Below are 16,982 nucleotides of genomic sequence, written 5' to 3'. Positions count from 1 at the left end.
AGCTTTCTCAAGACATGTCATGCGTGTCTATAACACTAGTTGTATGTTTGCTCAACAGTATTTCATGTATGGTATCAGAACAGATCGTTAACATGGTGAATTAAATGATAACTAGTCAGGAGTCACAAAATAGATTCAGAGACAGTTCTGTCACAGATCACCAGTTCTGCAGCATATAACACGAGCACTTATCTCTGGCAGTCAGATACAGAAGAGCTCAGGGCTCCTGCTTTATCTGCACGTCTGGGCTGTCTGTCCTTGGAAAGTGTGCCAAAGGTTGCAATGCTCTTAAAGGTGCACAAAGTATCCTAAGAGTCAAGTAAAGGTCTCATTCCTTCATTCATTCAATTTATAATGATGCAAGGTTAGAGTCGCTCATTTTTACATCTGTAACTCTGGGAAAAAACACTAAACCTTGAGAATCGATTTCCTCCAATTTACAAAGTGCTTTAACAGTACTCACGCCTGTTTTTTCCCCCATCACAGGCCCCCTAGATCCACAGGTCAAAGCTTTACTGGACTCTTGTTTATGAGTGGGCCGCTATCAGTCTGAAGCAACATACACAATAAATCTGTCAATTTAAAGATTGACAAACTAAGCTACCAGTTTATCTTGTCAATTTTTCTTTATTAAGCATCTTTGTAACTCCAGACAGAAGTGGATAGACGCAGGTGAACAGACTAATTTTCTCAGTGTTTAAGTCTGTTGAGCCAGTGATCTGATAATGGGATCTCATTGGCTTTTAACCTGCAAAGGGTTTCTTTCTGATTACAGCAGTAAAGAGTTGCAGCTGTCAAGTCTAGAACAGTGTTTCTTTCACTCCACCTGTGTTCAGGCTGTACAGCCTCATTTTCACTGCCGTTGCAGTATGAAGCTTTACACACAAAAGAAACACCAGATAATTGGGCTAATTCTTACAATAGGTTTCTTTTTTGCACACATTCTCCCAGCTTTGTTTCACAGTGAGCACACATGTATTTTTAGCTGCAAAAACGGTCATGTTGTCCACCACTGTTGTCATGTCCCCCCCCCCAACAATACTAGTAATTGTGTCATTGTTGCACCAATCTTAAAGGCTTCCTGTAATGTGTACAGGATGTGACTGGTGGAAACAGTTTACCAGAATGTATTTTTAATGCTTTATGCTGGCTACATTTAGCATCCTTTGTGCTACAATGACAGATGAAGCTGTGAAAAAAGTGTTAACTTTTTAAAAATATGGGATGTTGTATGTTTGTTGAGGGATAAATGTGTAGTCCATGTAAACCTGCTTGAACCTTGATTCTTGTTTCATAACATGCACAGGTTCTTTAAAGAAAGTCTTTTTTTTTGGTTGTCTTACTCTTGTTTTAGAGGTTCATCTTGCTGGACAACCCCAGAAAACTGTACTCTGTCATCCAGCAAGACCTGCCAGCATCCAATGGGATCATTCACATCATAGACCAGCCCATCACACCCACCGACTCCTCCCCTCGTGATGAACAGGTAAGTAAATACACAAATGATGTAAAACTCCCTGAAAACACCAAAAAAAGAAACAGAAAAAAGCTTAAACAACAGCTGAGTGAAAAACATTAAAACACTGCAGTTATTTTTTTCCTTTACAGTACAGCACAATATGAAACTTAATGTCTTCTTCTTCTTGTGTTAAGTTTGCTGATTTGACAGTTGGAGAGATTCTGACTAAGGACGACAAGTACAACCGCTTCCTGTCTTTGGTTGATGTAAGTATTTGTGTGACTATGCACCCTCACGTTTGTCTCCTTCCTTTATTTGACCGCATGCTGAAATTGTTTTACTACAATAAAACAAATAACACTTACAATTTAAACATTTTAAACCACTTAAATGTATCATACAAACTGGATTTGCTGGGAGTTTATTCACAATTGTGCCACATTTAATGCCAAATCGTTTTATTTTATGCCTGTTGTGGGGATAAGTTCTAATTTCTTTGGATTTCCGGGTGGAAATATTAACAGAGTGAGCATGTATACACATGGTCTGCAAGTTTTTGATGTGTTTCTTTGAGCTGTTTATGTATTTAAAGTAAACATCTGCCATACTAGGGATAGCTCAGTAGGTAAAGTGGTCGCCCCATGATCGGAAGGTCGGCGGTTCGAATCCACTTAACGGCTACCCTGAGGTACCCCTGAGCAAGGTACCGTCCCTACATACTGCTCCCCGGGCGCCTGCTTAGTGGGCTGCCCACTGCTTCACTGAGTGAATGGGTCAAATGCAGAGAAAAACAAGTAATTTCCCCATGGGGATCAATAAAGTATCCATTATTATTATTATTATTATTATTATACTACCCTAAAGTAAATACTAGTGAGCTGCACTCTCAGAGTGCTTTTGTTTCTTTTTTCACTGTGTGAATTTTTTTCTTTTCCTTCCTCTCTGCCCTTAATTCCCTTTTAAGGGTTTTTAATGACATTCGTTTAACTCTGGACTCTGGCAGCCCTGCTGCACTCTTGTTGTTGGACAGCAGCCTTTGACACGGCTGATACCATGATATCCTGCTATCAAGGCTGAAATCACATGCTGGCCTAAAAGAGTCTGCCCTCCAGTGGTTTTGGTTTATCTTTCTGGAAGGACTTTTTATGACAACATAAATAGCCCCTCTTAATTATAGTGTACCTCAAGGCTCTCTTTTGGGTCCTGCCTTGTTTGCACTGTATATGTTGCCACTGGGGTCTATTTTCTCACGCTACAATCTTTCATTTCACTGTTTTGCTGATGACTTGCAGATCTATCTGCCTTTAAAAGCAGGGTCAGACTGACTTCAGCTATTATTACGCTGTCTTGATGACTCTAAATAGTGGATGTCTTTAAAAAATTTTAATTAAACGAAAACAAAACATACATTGTCATTTTTGGTAACTTCATTAATAATCACACTGAGCCTTCAGACCTGTGGCAGGTCACAGGCTTTGGAATAGTCTTCCTCTTAATATTAGATATGCACAAACATCTCCAAAAGTTGATTCTGTTCACCTGGACGTAGCGTTTTCAGTGGGAGATACGTTTTGTCACTCTTCCAAGTGACTTCTTCAGTCTCAGCTGACTGTAGAAAGACCATCTCTGAATCGAGGAGGGGGCCTAAGGGTACATCTTAAAATGCTGTGATTGCAGCCATTCCACAACTCTCTGTGAATGGTACTCATGGCCATTGATCAGTGGGCTTTGATCAGTGGTTGTTGATCAATGGTCATTAGAATTTGCTTAATTATGATGAAGAAACTGACCTCCCAGCCCATTGTTCCTTCAGTGGGCTGGGAGGTCATTATGCAAATGTACTGTTTATAAGATTGGAGAAACCTGCAGTCAGCTGAGACTGAAGAAGTCACTCGGATGAGTGACGAAACGTTTCTCCCACAAAATGCTACGTCCAGATGAACAGAATCAACTTTTAGAGATTTACTTACCTGGATGAATGAGTCTGCATCAAGATCTGCACAAACACTTGAACATTTTAAATCGCTACTGAAGACACAATTTTATGGTCTGGCATTAAACACACTTTGACCTAAACATTTTGGTTTTAACACCCTTAGTTGTTATTGTTGTTTGAGTTGTTTTTATGATGTATTTCATCTGCTTATTTGTTTTTTCTATATTTTACTGCATCATTGTTTTTGCATTTTATTTATTTTAGTGGCATTTTACATTGTTAAGCACTTTGTGCAGCATGGACTGTTTGGAGATGTGCTTTATAAATAAAGCTGACCTTGACCTTGACTTTGATTGCTTCCACCTGTTGTAAACGGTATTTCTCATTAGTAGTCAGTTTTCTGTTTATATAGTCCTGTGTTTCATTTACTTGGAGAGGGTCCTTTTGCTTTTGTTTTAGATGATCTCTTTATGTTTTTTTTGTTCATTTCAGGTTGTTCTTTTTGTTTACATTAGGTCCTCCACACCACAGTTATGACACTTCTTTTCCTCATTCTTTAAAAAAAACACCAAGGTCACAGAAAGATTAGTAGTGGAAGTCCTTATGACACTGTTTATAAGAGGTTTAATTTCATTTAAACCCAATTTACAGTGCAGCCTAATACCACCAGCTTCATTCTTTTTTAACTTCTACTCCAGCAGCTCTGGCTTAACTCATAGCATCACATTTGATGTAAATGTCAACTTCCCTCAAGCTTTCCTCATTTTGTGGAAGATATTTTTAATTTCATGAGGTGTCAGATATCATTGTGTAAGTGAGTGATAGGTCTTTTATTACAGAGCCATGCTGTAACTACCTGCAGAATCTGGTCTGGCATTCCTGCTGAAGAATGCATGACCTCGCTAAAAAGGATTCTGTGAAGTCCCCAGATTCTATTTTTTTTATTGCACTTTGGCGATTCCTTAATTTAAAGGCGCATTTAAGTAAAAAAAAAAAAGATCATTTCATCATTTGACATGTTGTCCGTGCGCTCCTTAAATGTGTGGATTAAATTATTTTCAAATTTGTTATGTTTACACAGCTTCCCCACTTTAAGAAACGCAATTTTAAAATAACACATCAATTTTTTTATGTGTAGCATATCTAACACTGGCTATTGAGCAGTGCACTACAATTTATATTATGTAATGTATTCTACACAGACTATAAACTGATGAGAATTCAGATCATTTAGTTAGACATTTTCAGCTTCAGACTTTTGGGCTGTATGATGCACATACATATTCTATAACATAAGCATATTGAACCACTGTAATAAGGTTTTTGTTTCAAATCAGCCCACCTCTTAGTTTGAATCTCCAAGCATCTATTTTTGTATTTCCATAAAATGATGGTAAATGCCTGTAAAAACAACTTGTTTTGTTTGTGTGAAATCAAGGGTTTCCCCCCCAAAACATTTATATAACAATTTAAATGAAACTTCTCTGACTTGAACTCAGGGAGGCATGGCTTTGCAAGTGTTTAATTCTGTATTCTGTCTGGCACTGAGGCTTAAAGGAAATCTGTGCTAAATCCTCATTTGTTAATCAGATATGTGTTTTTCTGCAGAACTGTGGGGCGCCGCCACCGTTGCGGGGGCCAGGACCCCTCACTGTGTTCGTCCCCACCAACCAGGCTGTGGACCGAGCCCGAGATGGCAGCATCCTGTACATGCTGAATGATGTAAGACCTCAGGGAGTCACTTCTTATGACACTTTTCATCTCTTTATGATTAGTGCAGATAACACATGCTGAGTTTTTTTAATTATCAACAAATCAAATAAGAAGACCAAAGACTTTGTGACTCTGTCCCAAACTTAATTCTTACTGATAATATTCATCTTGAAGTAACCCAGATATGTTCAGTTTTGTTATTTTCTAAAGCACATTTGGTTCCTTCCATATTAGAGATTGTGCTTTTAATATATTTTTTTTCCCAGGCCAAATATAAACTTCAGGAACTCCTCAGACACCACGTGTTTTCCCAGGCTGCGGTGAGCTCTTACCCTAACTCCCCAATCCTTCTGTCAGAGTCATTTATTTCACTTTCACTTGTTGCTTTTTCCTTTCTTTTTTCCTTTTACCCATTGGCGAACACAGATGAAAAAAGACTTAGCTCCACACTTTTATTCTTAGCTTTGCATTGCTCACGGTTCAAAATAGTCCTTATTTATCTTGTTCTGGGCCTTGGTGCCACCAAGAAACATGCATTTTTTTATTGGCCACCAGGCAGTGACACTTTCAGGTCACATCAGTAAAAACATGAAGCTAATTTTGCAAATTATATTTATTATTAGAGTCAGAAAGGAGGATTATCCAGGATAATCTCACTGATTGACAATGTGTCAGTCAAGCCAGTGTGGTGTAATTGACCAGTATTTCTGGAGCAGTAACACTTAAATGTCTGTTAAATTAGTTGCACACATCGTTAATGACTACGTCCCTCCATTCATACTGTCTGTTTGTAACAAAGACTCATTTCCTTAAATATATGGAAGCATAGGCCCTGTTAGCTCTCCCCCAGCAGATTGTCCGAGCAGCTGAGAAAACAGGCAGCAATTTTTCACACCAGCTTGTTAATCAACCAAAGACTTAGAGTTTTAATTAATTTGAAAGCCTGATTCTCAGCCTTGTACAACCTAACTGGAAAACTCAAAAACCTGTTTTATTTGATATCATCTATCATCCTGGGCCTTATTAGAGTTTCTGTCTGATTTCTGAGAGTGTTTATCTGACTCAGTTCTCAGCTCAGATAAAATAATTATTGGGGGTGATTTTATCATCCATGTAGATACTAAAAATGACAGCCTCAACATGGCATTTAATCTATTATTAGACTCAAATGGGTTCTTCCAAAACCCACCTACCACTTTCTACACACTCTAGACTATCACTGTAGCCAGATAACACACACCAATTAGTTAAACTTTAAATTTCTCAAAGACATAAAGACCTTGATGACCTAAAAATTTCTGCTTCTAAATCAGATAAAAGTGAGGTTATTGTATACAGTGTTACGGCCCTAGCAGGGCCTCCTCCTGAAGGTGCCTGTGTGGACGTGTCCCACTACCTCTTCTGCCTGAGGTGCCACCTTTCCCTTTTGTGCAGCTGACTCTCGTCAGTAATTAAGGAGATTTAAGCCCAGGGAAAGGTGAGCTCTGGGCGAGAGTGCCATTAGTGTGGTTACAGCTGGTGAGCTGAGTGTTTTGCGGTGTTTGCAGCTAGTGAGCTGTGTTTTTGTGGTTTTCAGCTAGTGGGCTGCATGTCCGTGTTTGCAGCTGGTGAGCCGCACTCTTTTTGACTTACTTTGTACTTTATTGACTAACGTTTGAGTTTTGTTTGTTTCTTTAAATGGTGATAGCGGCTTGACCGTCTCTTTTAGTTAGTTTTAATAGAAACTTTAATAAAACTCTTTGATTTAACCATTTTGCCTCTATCTCCTTTTCCTGACCCGGACACTTTTTGTTACCCCCCCCAATCGCCTGGACCCTTTTAGGGGAACGTAACAACAGTCCAAAAAATTGTAGAAATCCGGTAGCCTATCTAGCCAGATGCTTACTCTGGATGGCATTACCATTATCTGTGAGGTATCTTGGAGTTGTTTTTGACCAAGATATTTTCCTGAATGCAAACAAATATATAGGACTACTTTCTCCCTTTTGTGCAATATCTCCAAAATTAGAAACATCATGTCTCAGAGTGATGCTGAAAAGCTAGCTTATGCCTTTATTGCTTCTAGGCTGGACTACTGTCATTTGTTATTATTGGGATGTCCTAAAAATTCCCAGAAAAACCTTCAGTTGATTCAAAATGCTGCAGCAAGAGTACTGACGGGGATTAGACAGAGAGAGAGCGTATTTCTCCTATATTGGCTTCTCTTCATTGGCTTCCTGTTAAATGTAGAATCAAATTCAAAATTCTGCTCCTCACATACAAGTTCTTGAATAATCAGGCTCCATCTTATCTTAATGACCTCGTAGTATCGTATCACCCCATTAGACCTCTTCACTCTCAGACTGCGGGCTTGTGATTCCCAGGGTATTTAAAAATAGAATAGGAGGCAGCTTTCAGGCCCCTCTTCTGTGGGACCAGCTTCCAGTTTGGATTCGGGTAACAGGTGGAAGAAGTGGCTTGGGTGAGGGAACTCTGAATAAGCGGTAGAAAATGGATGGGTGGATGTTCAATATGAGCGTCAACCACTGCAACAGAATAAGAATGAAAGGAAATAGAAAGGAAATAAAGAAAAGTCAGACATGTAACCTTTTAATTTTATCAGATGAGTTATTCAGATATTTTTTAATCACATTTCTGCTTCTAAAAGTGTAAACTCCTCACATTTATTGACCCATTCCTCAAGCACCACAAGTTTAGCCACACTACTGATCAGGGCACTAAAAATATAAACGTCATTAGATATTCTTTGTTCACGGTTGAAAAATCACGGTTATGATTTTTTTCTGTCTCTAGCTGACAGTTGATGATCTGAGCACACTCTCTCGGATTCAGACGATGGCAAATCAGATGGTCAAAATCGCTGCATCTGAGGACGTAAGTATAGTTCATTGGTACTTAAAAATGCATGTCACAGTTTAATTTTTACCATATGTAGGACACACATTAGCAGATGACTTAAACACTAGCTGTCCTCTACTTCTCTGTCCTGCAGGGCGGGATCGTATTGGGTGAGAAGAGCATCCGTTTGATGAGCACCAACATCGTGGCATCCAATGGAATCATACATATGATTGACGGGCTGCTGTACCCGCCCTCCATCCTTCCCATCATGCCTCACCGCTGTGATGTTGTTGACAGCAAGATCACTGTGGTGAGAAAAGACACACACGCACGCACGCACGCACGCACGCACACACACACACACACACACACAGTCTGAATCAGTTTAGTTCTGGGGGCGAGGGGTAATTAAAAAGGGTGTCAGTAGATTCTAAAGATGTTAGCACATGTGTTACAGCAACGCTTTCACTATCCATCAGTTTTTCTATATTGGTTCTTTCTTTCACACAGTGTAACTCCTAACCTTTTGCCTTGAGTCTGGTTGACAGTTTGCAGATGTAAATGAATATCAGAACTGAAATAGTTGGGGTCACTACTGCTGCATGTCATTGTTTTTTAAACTGCGATGAAGGAGAAACAACAATGGTCCTGACTTTGAAGAGCATTTTTGCCTGTTTTTTGGAGATGAAGCCATAATTGAAAAGATTCTCTCAATGACATTTTTGTCTGTTTATAATACTTTACATTAAATTTTTAATGGCAGGTCATCTCCTGTAGAAATGGAAATATCATAGAGCTGGGCGATATGACCTCAAACCAAAATCACAATTAACATTTGACCTTAATTTTGGTTAAAGAATAATCATGATTACACACTTGAATAAAGGAAGGCACACACATATACAATGAGGGAAAAAGTTATTCGATCCTCTGCTGAATTTGTAAGTTTGATCAAGTTCAAAGAAATGAACAGTCTCAGGCTGGAGAGAGACAGTATATCAGCCAAAAGACATACAAAATACATAAAATAAAACCTATAAATAGATTTTTGTGTCACTTACTGGAGTAAGTATTTGATCCCCAAACAAAACATGACTTAGTGCTTGGTGGAGAAACCTTTGCAGTAAGACGTTTATTGTAGTTAATCACCAGGTTTGCACACCTCTCAGGAGAGTTTTTTATTATGTTGATTACAGTTTCTAAATGTGGGCTTTTATTCATTTCCTATTAATTTCCCAGCTCTAATCATAGCCTTTCTTTCAGCAGGTTTGCCGTTTTCAGTAGAGCAGGATTAACTCTTTTAGTGCATGTTTATGTGTTTGAATCAATGGATTAAAAAAAACAACAGGCAACAACAAAAAAATCCAATCATGACACGTATTACCACCTCCCTCAAAAATTAAAGTTTAATTTTTGTGTGTTTTCAGGGTCCTTGTGTTCACTGCAGTTACCTCTCTGCGACCCAGTGTCCAGAAGGCAGCACCGAGCTGGTAAAATGCATTCTGTTCTCTTCTACTTTATATATTGTTATTACTCTACATCAAAGATAACCCTAGCTTTCAGGGGTCTGAAAAGTAAAGCGGATATCTATCTGCCTTAAACCTGCATTCTTCCTAGTCTACTGCAGGGGGTGACTCATGCAGGGGTGACTCCTCTTGTTAAAAGAATGAAGTCTGGTTGTATAAAGTCTAAGGTGGTGGTTCTCAGTCTTTTTGTGGTGTGTCTCACATCCTGTAGTCATTGGTTATTTAATCATCTACAGTGAAAAGTGTCATATTGACACCTCTTGTTCATCATATCTGGCTTGATGTGTCAAAAACAGTGACGCTTTACACTACATTCAGTCATTCACCCATTCACACACACATTCACACACTGGCAATGGCAAGCTACTTTGTAGCCACAGCTGCTCTGGGGCGCACTGACAGAGCGAGGCTGCCAGCGCTAGCGGGCCCTCTGACCACCACCAGTAGGCAAACATGGGGTTAGTATCTTGCCCAAGGATATTTGGCATGTAGCCAGGAGGCAGCCTGGGATCGAACCACCGACCTTCTGAGTAGTGGCTGACCTGCTCTGCCACCTGAGCTACAGCCACTTTAAGTATGACTCAAGTGCTATTAAACAGAGCAAGGGATTTTTAACGCAGCTTTTTCCAAACATCCTAGTTTTATTTTAGATGCTTACATTATTTTACTTCACACAAGGAAAAAATTATTTCACAAAAACTACCAGGTTGAAAGTTATTACCCCCCTCCAATGCTAGTAGTCAGTTTTGTATCTGTTTTTGCTCAATAACAGTCTGCAGTTGCTGGTTTCATTCTTCTTTGGTGAATCGCTCAAGCTCCTCTTGATTTGATGGTCTTCTGGCATAGAGCTTCAGTTACCCCCCACAGATTTCAGTGGATTCAAGTCAAGGCTTTAACCCTTTAAAGCCTATCGTTTTGCGTAACTATGTTTAAATCCCTGTAGAACCGGAACCACGTAAGCTAGCGCAATAATCTTTATTTTTGCATATGAAACCGGAGTTGTACTTACATCTTATGCCATCAGCTTGTCCACACATAGCTTTGCAAAAGCTGCATAAAAAGCGCTTGCAGGAACAAAAACATAATATTCCAGAAATATACTTTGCCGATCTGATCAGCTGTTCATAACACTTCCCACATTGAAATTGATGTCAGCGCGAACGATGGCATGTCCGCCATTACCTGCCCGAAACCGAAAGTGACGTCATTTTCGCGGAAAATATAGTTTTTTACTTGTAGCCCTTAGAAGCTGGTGTTTTTATAAGTCATGTTTGACTTTATGCTTTTCTGAATAGTTTCTGTGATGCTTAGAACTCAAATTGCACTGCCGAAAATAGTTTATTTTGATGCACATGCTGTTTTCTTTGCAAATTTGCATCATAAGATTGTTTTTTGTTTTTTCTGCAGTATATAAAAATTGCTGTATCTCAAAAATAAAACTATGAAGACACTCAAAATAAATCCTATTGTTGGAAACTATTTTTTGCAACTTTTTTGTATTTAAAGTTTTGAGTGATAAACCTCTTAAATTTCTCCAAGTAGAAATATATGTATAGAAAACCAAAAATGATTTTCAATTTTTTTGTAGTTTATTGCACTTTTTTTCAATTTATGTTGTTACTATGGACTTAATGCATACATATTATTAAAATTTGGGCTATAACAGTTGTATTGATGTATAGTAACTTGAAATGCTCCCTAAAATGGCACTACAGCATGTAAAAATATAAAGTAAGCTCTAGCGGCCTTGGTTCTATGGTAGGTCTTAAAGGGTTAATGCTTGTCAATAACATTCACTGTGGTCATCTGGAGGTAAGCGACGATCCAGACCCAGTTTTGCTCGTGACTGCTTGAGATTTCACATATCCTTCTTTCTTCATGGTTTCTTCCACCTTGACAAGATTCCCAGTTCAAGACACTCTGAAGTGTCCCCCCAGCATAACACTCCCACCACTGTGTTTCACTGTGGGGATGGTGTTCTTTGTTTTGTACGCCTGTTCCTTCTTTCTCCAAACATAAGCAGCATCTCTGTGGCCAAAGAGTCCTAATTTTATCTCATCTGATCAAAGGACGCACTTTCAGCATGTATGCTTTTTCTCTAGGTTGTCCTTAGCATACTTCAGGCTGGTTTGAAGGTGTCTTTCCTGCAGGAGTGGAGTTTTTCTTAGTCTGCAACTTCACAGTCCATTCCTGTGCAGGGTCCAAGTGATCATCTTTTTTGAGACTACACTTCCTGACTTGACTAAGTCATTAATTTGTGTCTTGGCAGTTGTTTTGAATGTTAGGTTTATATTGTTGGATTGTCATTTATGCTTAGAAATGTATATATGCTTAGAGTTATATAATCAATTGCATATTGATAGGATGTCTGATCCTTAGCAATCTGCTAAGACTCTGTGTGCCTTCCAGAGTGTTCTGGCATACACACACATCCTAAGGTCACGAGAGAGGTCGTACCTTCTCTAACTGATTTATGGTATAGGAGGACACCTACTCTGTATCTGTTTTAGTATAAGAGCCTTTGTTTAGGTGGACTGCTGGACTCCTGGCACCAGCAGGTCTGGGGAGTCTTCAAAGGGTCACATTTTGTGCGCACACACACACACACACACACACACACACACACACACACACACACACACACACACACACGTATACCTACACACACACACACACACACACACACACACACACACGTATACCTACACACACACACACACACACACACACACACGTATACCTACACACACACACAGGCAGTACTCTTTGTTCACATGCATGCCTATGTAAGACGTCATATGTTAATGAATCTATACATATTCATGTAACTATGGCATTATTTTTGTGCCACTATTCTGAGTGCACGTAAAAAAACTTTGAGCACACGTAAAAAAAACGTGCAGGTGCAAGTGTTGCGTTTTGAGGAGAAATTTATTTTGAGCGAAGAAAAGCTACATTTAAGTGAACAAAATTCATTGCTGCTGTAACAGCAGTCTGCCGAGGAAGGAGCGGCTAGCAGGTCCTGCGGGCATGTGGTGTGGAGGTTAGCCGGATAACTCGAAGCCAGTCAGTTAAATTAAACAACAGACCTTTATTCCTTGTCAGCAACATAAGACCATACAAGCCAGGTCTCCACGGCTCTACACTGTCCGTACATACATGTGCAGGGATTGGTAGTCGCTGCTGCCAGGCCGTTGCAATGGTGAGGTCTGTCTTGAGAGCAGAACACGAGCAGCATGTAATGGCTGCCACGCTATACTCACACACCCCCTAGGAGACTCCCCCCCTAGTGGTGCTATAAAACAATAAGGGTTGTTACATCGCGTGCAAAAAATGGAGTTTGAAATATCACTCTTTCTGGGTCACAAAATAAACTTTTAAGATATTTTCATGCGAGAATGGTGCTGTGTAAACTTCTAATATCTGCTCGATTCATCAAGACATCACATATTTGCATAAGTGCTCTAACGTTTTCGGAGATGCCTGTTACCCACCAGCTGACCGGGTGGTCACTCGGGTTAAACATAATATATAAGGCTGAACTGACACCACCAGGTATTATAGGAAAAACCATAAAGCCTTTGAACTAAAACAAACGCTGTTGTGACAGTGATGTACACTGTCTTGTTGGTATATATGCATGATTTGTATCACCTTAATGTTTCCCTCTCACCACATAACCAAACCGATATCATGACCAGCAGCTTTTACAGCTGTGGCTCCAGCAAACATCAGCTGATACTAGAAAGTAATATTAAATAAATTATAACAACAGCTTATCAAGCTTGAACATGCTGCTGTTGTTTAGCGCAACATCCGCTGGTTTCCTCTTTCTGGCGCAAAGTGGGCGATAAACAAACAAGGGAGACGATCAACTGATCATTGATCAGTTTCATGATTGAAGTAGAAACGGGAGAGGGAGGGAGAGAGAGAATGAGAGAAGAAGAGGCAGCTGTGCAGCAACGTAAAGACAGAATAACTCCAGCTTTGTGTCTTTTTTTCATTCTAGCTGAAGTACGGGATGAATCGCGTTCCTTTTCCCCTCAATACGGATGTATTGTAATTGGTCCAGCCCAGAGTTGATCATGACCAATTGGCTAATCCACCACCTTTCATTGTTTATACCATTACAAAAACAAACAAACAAACATAAAAGTGAAAAATCATCATTGCCCCACGGGGCAAATACCTGGTACGCCCAATGGCCAGTCCAGCTACGCGGTCAGCTGGTGGGTAACGGGCATCTCCGAAAACATTAGAGCACTTATGCAAATATGTGATGTCTTGATGAATCGAGCAGATATTAGAAGTTTACACAGCACCATTCTCGCATGAAAATATCTTAAAAATTTATTTTGTAACCCAGAAAGAGTAATATTTCAAACTCCGCCACTCTGTGTTGGGGCTCAAGAGTTGGGAGTTCGTCTTGTAATCGGAAGGTTGCCGGTTCGGAGCTGATTGGAGACCAAAACAGCCAATCAGATTTTTTTGCATCCAAGTCTGTGATTGGCTGGTTTTGTGGCACGGTGAACAGAAAGAGTTGAACGCGCACGGGCAGAAATATTGAGAGCGCAAGCAACACATTGCGAGCGAGCCCAAATGCAAAAACTGAGCGAGAGGGGCTGCTTTTGTGTGTGTATATGGATAATAGCAAACACTAAAATACATTTTTGCTCGCAGCAATGAATTTTGTTCACTCAAATTTAGCTTTTCTTCGCTCAAAATAAATTCCTCCTCAAAATGCAACACTTGCACCTGTCCAATTTTTGCGCGCGCTCAGAATAGTGGCACAAAAATAACGCCATATGTAACCACAATAAAGAGCAGTGCTACGGGGGAGCTAACTGAGAGTGACTGGGGTTTGAGCGGAAGGAACGGCGCTCGTTAGAGTTCTCTCCCTCGTGCACGAGCAACACAAAGAGCTCTGGTGACTTGCGTCTTGCTTTTCCCATTGTAGTAGAATTGTCTTGGCGTTCCAGCAATAGGCCTGTGCTACACAGGCCTATTGTAGCACAGGCCTATTGCCTATTATGTGGCAGTCTTTGAATTTGTTTAAGATTTATTATTGCAGTTCTTGACACTTGGAAAAATCTTTTGCATGATGCTTTCTAGATGAGAATCCTCAGTTTTAACTGGATTTTAAAAGCTTTGAGCACCACAAAGTTATAGCACAGCAGGGGCTTGTAAAAGAGCACTGGAGAAAACTTTGACAAAAACTTTAAAATTTCATATTGGGATTAATAATTTTATCCTCCGCAATAATTACTTTGTCTGGTTGCTTTTCTGCCTTGCAGTTTGCAGAGCTTATTGATTCGCTCTTCTGCTTTTGTGTTCACCTGATTCTGCCTAAAAAAATCAACCTGGTTTCAAGTGTTTGAAGTTCACAGAAACCATCAGTCGTGCCATGATTTGATGTTGAGAAACCCCTCTTTTCTTAGTTCTGATGCCATGCTTTTCACAGGGACACAATTTCGAATGCTCTGGGAATCTTTCCCAGCATCACTTTGGTCATTTTGCCAGCCAGTGCGGGTTTTTTTTATGTGAACTAGTAGCAAAAAATCTATGCTTCTGTCTATTCAGGGTAGTCATCTGAGCGACTGCGAGTACGTCACATCTCCTCTCAGGCCATCGCTCAGCAAAGGTTGCGCCAAATACTGCAACACCACCAAACAGGTGAAAGAGGAACTGGTGCTTTATTTTTAACTTGATGCAGCTGAGTTATTATAGGCAATCATTTTTACATTTGCTTTTGTTTTATGTAATTTGTGATTTTTGTTTTGTCCGATCAGTTTAATTCTGCTTAGTTTCCTGTGTTTTATTAGTTTTTCATTTTAATTATGTGTGATATTTATCAGGATGTTCACAGTTGCTGAGCTGGATTGTCGTCTTTTGTCACTTCCAATTCCCCAGTGGTGGATTAGTCCTTATTGAAACATATATTTAATACATTTGAAAACATTTATTGGTTTTGTTCTGTTGTGTGTGCGTGTGTGTGTGTGTGTGTGTGTTTCACAGGTAGCAAAGTGTTGTAAAGGTTTCTATGGTCCGGACTGTAAGCCCTGCATCGGAGGATTTCAGCATCCATGCTACGACAAAGGAACTGTAAGGAGGAACATTCAGGCAGCCTCGTCCCTCGGCTGATGTGTTTTAATTTTTAATTTTTTGCTTTGATTGCACACAGTGCTCTGATGGTATCCATGGTAATGGCTCATGTAGCTGTCAGGCAGGCTGGACGGGTATTGCCTGCCACATCTGCTCAGATCCAAACAAACATGGTGTGAACTGTGATGAAGGTAACGCCTCCTCTTAGCTGACAGCTTTTCACTATGTTCAATGAAATGTCCATTTCCAATTTGATGTATTTACATACAGAAATTATGTTTTTTAAATTTCGTTTTAGTTTTTTCTTTTAAGTTCAGTTTTGGTTCTGTTGGTTTTCAGAACGACTTTGCTTGTTTCATTTTGAGTTTATTGTTTATTTAATGTTTATTTTTTTCTGTAGTTCTTGTAAGTTTCTATATTGATTCTGGGTTTTTACCCCTCAGCCGTAAAAGGCTTATGGGGCATTATTGTCACCCTGCTGGGCGGGTGGATAGCATGGTCATGCACGTTTGGGAATGTGAGTTATTGTAAATGCTGTAAGTCGAGAACAAGGCAATGTAGGATTTTGAAATTTATACTGTAGGTCTGTCTACTAAAAATCTCAGATGTGTTCAAATTGCAGTGACCTCGAGTTCATGGGACCTTGAGGTCAAATTTTCTGAAAATCTTGTGATTCTCAATGAGGCAATGAAGGATTGTAAAATTTATACCATAGGTGTGTCTAATAGGAGGCTGAGGGATAACACTGGCAGCAGCCATTATTTTTATTTCCTAAAATCAGCATGAATTATGTATTATCCTGAGAATAAAATGGCCTTTGGTATTCTGAATTTTTTTATTGGTATTCAGAAAAGGTACTGCAATATCTTTCTTTTCTGAATACTAAGGGTCATTGAGTTGCAGACATGGCATCCTGTCTCAATAAATAAATTAAGCCTCCTGATGCTTGTTGAGTTGATAAATTTGAAGAAAGTAACAAAAGAACGAAGTATGAGCTCTACACAAGAGTGACTGAGCTCCTCAGCCTGTATATAAGCCCACAGACACCCTATGAAGGAAGCTCATTTCCTCTGCTGCTATCCTCAGTCCTATTCTTTTGGTGAGGTTAGGAATGTAGAACAACCAGTAAACTGGCCTTCATGCTGAGCCCTTTGTTCACCACAGCAGACCAGTACAAGGTCCACATCACTGCACCAATCCTGACATGAATGGCCTTCTTAGAATTTTATTGTCGATCCATCCAACAGTGGTTGAGGCCCTTTACCCAGAACCACATAAATCACACTAATTTATGGACCTGCTAGAAGAAATGAGGCCAAAAATATGATTAATCTTTGGAAATCATATTTACAAATGCTTCATTTTTACCCTTATATCAACATCCAGTGTCCTGTTTTCTGAGGCT

At 39.7% G+C, this 16,982-nt stretch overlaps 1 protein-coding gene across 2 annotated transcripts in view; it reads left to right on the top strand.

Annotated features, from left to right (window-relative positions):
- The window catches only part of stab1 (stabilin 1), a 182,097-nt gene that overhangs the window by 23,104 nt on the left and 142,011 nt on the right, over positions 1–16,982 (top strand). The window contains exons 13-22 of one of the 2 annotated variants that reach the window (XM_080891128.1): positions 1,355–1,486; positions 1,654–1,725; positions 5,004–5,117; positions 5,375–5,428; positions 7,902–7,982; positions 8,101–8,259; positions 9,377–9,439; positions 15,056–15,148; positions 15,491–15,577; positions 15,657–15,768. In XM_080891128.1, the coding sequence (XP_080747254.1) occupies positions 1,355–1,486; positions 1,654–1,725; positions 5,004–5,117; positions 5,375–5,428; positions 7,902–7,982; positions 8,101–8,259; positions 9,377–9,439; positions 15,056–15,148; positions 15,491–15,577; positions 15,657–15,768 (967 nt within the window). The remainder of the gene's footprint in view (positions 1–1,354; positions 1,487–1,653; positions 1,726–5,003; positions 5,118–5,374; positions 5,429–7,901; positions 7,983–8,100; positions 8,260–9,376; positions 9,440–15,055; positions 15,149–15,490; positions 15,578–15,656; positions 15,769–16,982) is intronic. The other variant, XM_080891129.1, reaches the window with a different exon arrangement.

The sequence above is a fragment of the Rhamphochromis sp. 'chilingali' genome (assembly GCF_963969265.1).
Source record: "Rhamphochromis sp. 'chilingali' genome assembly, chromosome: 9".
Taxonomy (NCBI): Eukaryota; Metazoa; Chordata; class Actinopteri; order Cichliformes; family Cichlidae; genus Rhamphochromis; species Rhamphochromis sp. 'chilingali'.
This window is presented reverse-complemented; position numbering and strand designations above follow the sequence as displayed.